The 8,720-nt window shown below is 41.3% G+C and overlaps 1 protein-coding gene across 1 annotated transcript; it reads right to left on the bottom strand.

Moving 5' to 3' along the window:
* Window positions 1–1,563: 1,563 nt before the first annotated feature.
* LOC110373997 (Krueppel-like factor 16) lies at window positions 1,564–3,480 on the bottom strand. Its single transcript, XM_021331509.3, has 2 exons — window positions 2,889–3,480; window positions 1,564–2,674 (listed from the first exon to the last, which is right to left on the bottom strand). Exons 1-2 carry the CDS (start codon window positions 2,955–2,957, stop codon window positions 1,739–1,741), a joined length of 1,005 nt encoding a protein of 334 aa, XP_021187184.2. The 5' UTR covers window positions 2,958–3,480; the 3' UTR covers window positions 1,564–1,738.
* Between the last annotated feature and the right edge of the window lie 5,240 nt (window positions 3,481–8,720).

Below are 8,720 nucleotides of genomic sequence, written 5' to 3' on the forward strand. Positions count from 1 at the left end.
GATAGATAGGATAGTCTTTATCCCGGACTTTTGAAGAGTTCTCTTGGAAACGCGATATAACCGAACTCTAAGCGGGCAAAGGCGCGGGCGGAAGCTAGTATAACTTAAAGGAAAGCCGAAGATTTTCAACCGACTTCTTTAGGTCTGGTTTATATTTACTTACAGTAATATAGGAATACATTGCCGTAGGCCATGTTTCCCTAAGCTTAAATTATTATTCAACAAGGTTAACAGGTGCTCCCTAAAAATAGCTTACGTTAGATAAAATTAAATATAGGAAAAGGTGTAAGGTCACCCAATTAAGAACTACCTCGAAATGTCAAACAAACCTTTTGGTCTCGTTTTTAAGGCCAATTAAAAGGTCTGTTAAAGCAAGCTAATTGCGAATAGTTTTTTATAAAAAAAATATTTTATATACCCAAGTAAAATACTTACATAATTATGTTTAAAAAATCGAGAGGCGAACGAGTGTTTGTCTATGTAAGTATACTAATCTAAAGTAATATAATAAGTAAAGAGGAAACATTTTTTTGTTTGGCTCGAAAAGTACAGAACAGATTTTAAAAATTATTTCTCTGTTTGAAAACTACACACTTCCTGAAAACAAGGGATATTTTATCCCGGTACGGGCTGTAGTTCACACGGAACACGGGTGGAACCGCTTGAAAACGGCTAGTGTTTTATAATGTCGATGGACAGGCCCCCTTAACGTATGCCAAGAGGGGTGTGTCATATGGGCCTCGGACTCAGAAACCTCTAAAAGTAAGGCGTAAGGCCTGTTCTGATTGTAGGTGTGTCAGGGAGTTTAGCATTTCCTTACAGAATATTATATCAGGACAACGTAGTAATTCTTTTAATTACGATAATTATATACTTTTTTTAAGGCACTATTTTATTGTTGATTGAAGTGTTCCTGACATTAATTTTATGTAGAGTTGAAAGACTTCGGATTTCAGGACAAAGGAAATCCTAATTTTGCTTTTCTTACAAATATGCAGTTCTGATTTTCCACGCATTAAGACGTGCCTGCCAAATCGTTATAGTTCCCATGAAATTAGTGATACAGTGTTCATTTCCACGAATTAGTTTGTTTTCATCTCAGTTTAATATGTTGCAACAATTTAGAATGAGAGAGTTATGATTGCCAAGTAACAGTCGTTCTTAGTAACAGACAAATGTTACCCATTTCTAATAAGCCATTTGTTTATCTCTTGGAAGATTTTTCACTAATCTCTTTATCAGCATTTAAAGACTACTTACAAGTTATATATTGCCGATAAGCATTGTGATTGCTAAATATTTAGTTTATCAGTATGTTAATTGTCGTGTGTTTTCCGTTTCAAATATTTTGGGTGTGATATCTGCAGTGATAAGGTCGGCTGAGCGCGTTATCAGCCGCGGCCGGCGGCGGCGGCGGGCGGCAGTCGGGACGCGGGCGCCGCACGGCCCTGCTCGCGTGCCATCGCGGTATACCTCGTCACCAGCTCTCACCAGCTCACCAGGAAGTGTGTCAGTGTGTGCAGTGTACAGTGCAATCAGTGAGGTGCAACAAAAACAACGGACTTGTATAAATCATTCAGTTTAATCTTTTGGAAGCTTAACGTCGCTAACAATAACATATTTCCTTACATCTAGATGCTACTTAAGTAGACATAGGACAGTCTTAGAGATGAGTACAACTACAACTAGGTAACGATCATGAGATCTGGATCACAGTCGAGGTATGTCGAGCCGGCGCTCAGTGCGCGGGCGCGACGGCGTGCACGGGCAGCGGCGAGGGCAGCAGCTTGAGCACGGGCGCCGGCGCGCGCTCCTTGCTGTGTCTCTTCACGTGCTTGGCGAGGTGGTCGGAGCGCATGAAGCGCCGGCTGCACACGCGGCACCCGAACTTCTTCTCTCCCGTGTGTGTGCGCTTGTGACGGGACAGCTCGTCCGAGCGCGAGAACCGGCGCTCACAGCCTGGCCACGCGCAACGGAACGGACGCTCGCCTGTGTGGGTCCTGGCGTGCGCTTTCAGGTGGGACGATTTGAAGTAGTTTTTCCCGCAGCCGGGGTAGGAGCACTCATAGAGGCGGCGGCGCGCGGCGGGGGCCGGAGCCACCAGCCACAGCGCTGTGGTGGGCAGCAGCGTGCCGGGCACGAGCACGGCGGGCGCGGGCCGCGGCGCCAGCGGCACCCAGCCCGGGGTGGCGGCCGGGGACGGCGCCTGCGGCACGCGCTGCTCGTCGCGCGCCTCCGCGTGCGCGGGCAGGCACTCGGGGTGCGGCGACGGCACGCGAGCCTCCTCCACCTTGGGCGGCGGGCTGGGAGGCTCCACTGTGATCGGTGGCACTACTTGAGCTTGCGACGCAATGTATTTAGCTTGCGAGTAACTGTGTCCTCTATTCATTTTGAATTTGAGCGTTTTGAGGATGTTCATGTTGATGTCCTGCGGCGGCGGCGGCAGCGGCTCGGGGCTGCAGGTGCCGTCCTTGTGCGCGCGCATGATGACGGAGGGCCGGCAGCAGGGCTCGGGCGGCGGCGTGCTGAGCAGCAGGCGCGCCAGCTCGCAGCGCGCGCGCTTGTTGCACTCCTCCTCGCCCTCCGAGTCGGAGGGCTGCGGCGTCACCAGCCCGGTGGGCGGCGGAGACTCGCGGGCGCGCTTCACTGCAGCCTTCTTGTAAGGTAACTCGACCTGCGAGACAAAGACAGATGCACGTAAGTGAACGGTCGCTAGCTGAGCGAGCACGCGCGCACTGCGTGATCGCGTCGTGCGCTCTTACCATACTTTCGATTGCACAAATGGCACTGAGAATTTTTTTTTTGGACGGGAATATTTTTTTTTAGCTTTGCAAATATATTTTGGAATTTTTCAAAAAGTTTTAAGACGAATTTGAAAAGAAACTCACTTTGTTTTCCATCAACGGTGGCGTTGACGGCGGTGAGAGGGGTCCACAAACTTCGAGCAGAGTCGACATTCTGATAATACTACTAGCATTCAACGCAATAAAACTTTCTTTTTTAATTCACAAAACTTGTGTTTTCGTTTGGCGCTTCCGCTGTTGGGAGCCGTGTGGTGCTGCTAGCGGGCGGCAGACGAATAAACCGTTCGGCTCGCGGTCGCCGTACGAGGCATGCGAGTGCGGGGCGCGGGGGAGGCGGGCAGCCAATGGGAGCGGGCGGCTCGGCTGCGCGGGCCAATGGGCGGCGGGTGATCACGCAGCCGGCGCGTGCCGGCGCGTGGTGTTCACGTGCTGCCGGGCTGACGGCGAGGCCGCTGACGTCAGCGGCGCGCCCCCGCATGACGTCGCGAGGGGCGCGGGCGCGACAAGGTCGCCGGCTGCACCGCACAATCAATGACACTCGTTTGCATCTAGCTCTACTATTTTGACAGTTGCGGTTCGACGACCCGCGCTCCACATTCGCTACTTTCGACAGATACACGATACGCGTCTAGTACCAGCTTTTACACCTCTCACTGCAGTTTGTATGCATCCTATATTACTTTCAGTTGTTCTGTTAACATAGTAATGAGAAAGATGATTGCCCAGATAAAATGTTATCACGAACAAGTGAATTGTTTCACCCACCTCGTTGTTGTTGTTGTATCAGCGAATGATTAGATAAACCCGTGTACCTACGTGTCTAGTGTAATAACTTGAAACGAACTAGCGATGCGTCACTGGTAGAAATATCTATGAAAATGCGCTATTATTTTCTACGCTAAAATCCTTATTTATGACTAAAACTATTCTGTATATGACGCAAGAAGTTTCCGCAAAAAAATAGTCACAAAAATATTTTTTCGACATCAAAATATTTGCTGAATTTTAGGCTGAAGCTCTGTCATTGTATTTGAAACCTTACCTGTATGCATTTAAGTGTTATTTTCATGTATATTAAAGGCAGTTATTACCTTCATCACAGACGAGTCATTGACCTTAGCAAGTCTGTTTAAAACGGTGACAATTTGGTGGTGTAGGTCAGCCATTCTGTGTTCTTAGTTTCTCTCGTCCATCATTTCGTAAGAAACCACTAAACATAGTTAAAAAGTAAACTAAAGATATATATTTTAATGTTAACTAATTTTACACAGTGTCTTTGTATCTTTTTGCCTTTAATTTTTCTACTTATTTCATATTTATTTGACCGTAAAAATACATCGATATGTTTATTTTTACCTAAGTCGTAAAATTGAGTGTTGTGTTTAGAAATTTCTAGTTTTTCGGGTTTTTACAAGTAACGTACCTAGATAGAAGAAACAGTTATAAAAGTCTAGTTTAAACACCTTCAAATCAGCAGTTTATTTGTAGTGAACCGTCGATTTTAATATCTATTAGAGTCTGAACATAACTGTGTAGGAATCTCAATGCTTTATAATATATAATTAATGCTTACACCATATTATTTTCTTTTCATTTCAGGAAACATACCACAAATACGTTCTTTATTTATTTAATGTTTCAGCAGCTGGCAAAATAAAGAATAAAGCAAAACAATTGAATGGGTGTGTTCAAGAATGGTATAAATAAAAATACGGTTGGAATGCTTATTCTAAGTATAATTCCTATATGGATATGGTAAACAAACAGGCACGGTGGAGTGATGATTTGCGCAAGAAGGCTGGCAGGAGCTGGATGCGAGAAGCCGAAAATCGATCTCAGTGGCGTGCACTTGGAGAGGCCTATGTCCAGCAGTGGACTGCGATAGGCTGATGATGATGATGATGATGATGATGAAACAAACTTCTTAGCTATATCTACATATTTGCGAAAATGAATCTTCATGCACCACATATTTTACATCTCAAAAGTTCAATGACCTTTAGACCTGCATAACAAAAAAAAACACATTAAACTTAAACATTAGTGACATCAATTTTTCTTCAATTTTCCAATAAAATACGTTACTCATTTATGCTAATTTCTTACGCTGTAGTAACCGTTACATGTTACCTGTGTGTCTGTGTGTATGAGTGTCTGTGTGTATGAGTGACGGGTGTTTGTGTGTGTGTGTGACGCATCGCGCTAGTGTTGTGAAAGTGAGGTCACGTGCAGAGTGAGTGATCGGGGATGGTTTAAAGTAGGGGCGGTAGCGAAGTTGGTGATTGGACTTTGGACTTGCAGTGACGTGTTTTATTATTGTTTCAGTTTTCTAGGTAAATGTTATTTGTAGTTAAATTGGTACCTTAGTAACTATCGATAACTGGGACCCAATATCGGGATTATATGTTTGTATTTTCGATATAAAATTTAAAAAAAAATGTATAGCAAATAAATAAATGAAACTAAACCTGTTTTGAAAAAATATTTTATTTTAACCGACTTCCCTAGAAGGATGATGACGATGAAGTTCTCAATTCGGATGTATGTTGAATATCAAAAATGTATGTATTTAAAAAAAGGTCTACGCGAATATTTATGCTACATTCGCGTAGTGCTACGCGTCACGGCTACGATGACGTAGCAAAGGCTACGAAGTTTTTGTGTTTGTGTTCGTAATATTTTTTTAAAATAAAGTTTATTCATTCATACTTATTTTTTTTTTATTTATATAAAGTTTATTTAATTACACATTCGTTTTATTTATTCCTTAAATCCTCATTAAAATTATAAATGTGAAACGTGTACTAATAATTTAAAAAATGCAAAGGTTTGTAAGAATTTATGTATATTTGAATAATGAATTTCATGAAATATATGACTACTTTAAAATAGTTCCTTTGGGACGCACCTCGATATCTCGGGTAGAATCTACTTTTCCTTAAAACTGCAAAACATATGCCAACCGCTACAACTCCCCACTTGGACCACACACCGCCTACATATACACATGTGTGCGTAAACGTGATGTAAACAAACTCGTTTATTATGCCAGTGTGCGTGTTGTTTGGGGAAACCACGCGTGGTGACGTATGATATCATCATTGTTATCGCTATCACGGTATCACGGTAGCAGTGTGGGTCATGATGACCCGGGCGTGTGACGTCAGATATATTTGGGTATACTGGGACTTTAGGGATGAGATTTTGGGAATATTTTGTCAATTTTAATGGCGAAGTATCTAATTTTGGTATGTTATAATAATATAATAATGTCGGGACACCTTTTCACACACGGTTGGTTAGCCCCATGGTAAGTTATTAATTAACTTGTGTTATGGGTGCTAACACAACTGATAAACTACATATAGCTACACATATACATATTTATAAATACATATTGTAACACCCAGACCACGATCAACAAGCATGCTCATCACACAAATGTCGACCGAACCAGGAATCGAACCCGGGACCTCAGATTCGGCAGTCCGGCTTGGTGACCATTGCGCCATAGAGGCCTTGTATTGTCTATGTGTTCATTGGATTGCCTGCTGTTATTTCAGAAGTGTAAGTATTTGAATTTTTTATTTACAAATTATTATCAACATCAGAATACCTACGTAATGTACATGTAGTACGTAATATGATATGACACTACTTTGCATATTTTCCCTGACATGGAAATTAAATTCAATGTTTATTATCATTATAAGCCTTGTTATTTTCATTTTGCTACTGCTGGGCACAGGTCTCTTCTCATATAGAGAAGGAATGCTCGTTAATCACCACGTATGCTCAAGGCGGATTGGCGATTTCAGACTATAAAGTCCAAAAAAGTTTCCTCAAGTTATTTTCCTTTACCTTTAACTCAGTCATTGGTGTCAAAGATATACTTAGAAAGTGCCTACATAATAACTTTAAAAAAGTCAGTTTTAATTCACCAATTAATGAACTACAAACAATTTTTTTTTCTCTTGATAAACGTATAGATAAATACCGACGTTAATTATACACCATCGCAAATAAATACTGTATGATGAAAATGTATTTATTATCGTATAATCGGCGTTCTGCGTTTCAGAGTTAGTGTCAAAGTGCCAAAGTGCCAGCGTGCCACTAAGTGGTACTTTTCTGACGCAATTGCGTGATGATTATTATATGTAGGATCGAATATTGTATCATTTGACATTCGTAAAACCTTGGGGAAGTCACTCTTTATTATTTGTAAAGGGGTGAGGGATAAATATATCCTAAAAATATTGATAATAACTTAATGACCAACTTTGGTTTGTATGTTTGTTCCTTTATCACATGTTAAGGTCTGTGAGTATTTGCGTTAAAGTGTGGCAGGAATATAGTCATTTATTACACATTTATTTGAATAACATTAGAACAGGGTTAGGATGAAAGAAAATGTAGAGAAAATTAATTTTTCAGGAGTAAAGCTGGGCATCTCTATTTCATCTTCTAACAGTATTACTTAAGTTAAGGCACAATAAATTGCTAGTACTTAATGATAGAAATTCATTCCTTACACACCCACCCATCGTACTAAGGTTATACCTTAACAGCAAAACAACAGTTTCAACTAAAAAACAAGGAAAATACTGGACATACTCCGGTCACGCTTGGCTGCACGGTACGCGTTCGTGTTGCATGCGTTTGCGCATATTGATATACATGTGTGAGTGTGTGTGTGTGTGAACGTGAAGATGTGTATGTGTGTGTGCTGGGTGTGTCCGTTGACCGGCCTTTGTTGTTAGTGTAAAAAGTGGGTGTAGTGTTTTGATATGTTTTGTATGAATTTGTAACTGTTAATTGTCACGTTAGTTGGTGTTGTAGCTATACATATAAACACGTTTTAGTGAAACATACGCATAAACCTATTAAGTAGAGGCATAACGTTGAAGTAGGAACTTAAAAAAGTAGTTAAAGTAGGGCTTAGTGCGTCATAGATCACGCAATTTTTCATACTTGTGATCTTAGTTTGTAAACAAAGTTACATTAGCTCTTGATCTGCAAACCGCTTGAAGCAAGTTCAACCGCAAAATTACAATTTTATAAGTTCTACTTTCACTACGTTAGGGTTAGTTAGACCAACTTGGTGAAACTATAAGTACTAGGAAACTCAACTTATGTATTGGTGAATCACTAAATAATTGATCAATGAGACTCTATGTATATATTTATGTATGAAAAACTTAAGCGCCTAGCATACTACAATACCTACAACGCTCAATTGGAAATCATTGCTCAGCGCAGATTAGGTATTTCCTATCCATATACACGAAAATGGTAGGAATAGGTCGTGCCGATCCCAATCCCATTATAGCTCAGAAAAGGCTTGGCAGATGATGGAAGACGAAGAAGGTAGATAAAATACTCGTGGTCAGACTTTCTGACTTCTGAATATCCTTTACGGCTGCCAAAGTTGATCAAATGACATGAAATCTATATCTATGTCATGAAATATAATAAGTGAGAAAACAGCTTGCAATTAATAAACAAGTGATGAAATAATATAAAGGTAGGTAATAAGTATCGTACATGGGCGTAGCTAGCTTTGGGCTCAGGGTGGGGCAGCAGTCAACCTTTCCCCCGGGGGAGGGCGGGGGCCCTCCGATTTTTTGTATCTTGAGCCGTTAATCTCAAACTTGTTAATCTCTTAATTTGAGAGGTTTATATCTTCAGATCCAGAAAATAAACAATCACACACAGGACAAAAGCCAAAAGCAAGCATATAGTGTCAGAACACGCGAGCGAAGCGAGCGCGAAATTTTTATTGGACTTACACCAAATATTACGTAAAATTTTGCCCAAACGTACCTACTTAACTTTTTGTTTGCTGAGAAATGCAAAAATAAGAGCATATACTTTCTGAATACGCGAGCGAAGCGAGCGTGAAATTTTTATCAG

This window comes from Helicoverpa armigera, chromosome 6 (genome assembly GCF_030705265.1).
Source record: "Helicoverpa armigera isolate CAAS_96S chromosome 6, ASM3070526v1, whole genome shotgun sequence".
Taxonomy (NCBI): Eukaryota; Metazoa; Arthropoda; class Insecta; order Lepidoptera; family Noctuidae; genus Helicoverpa; species Helicoverpa armigera.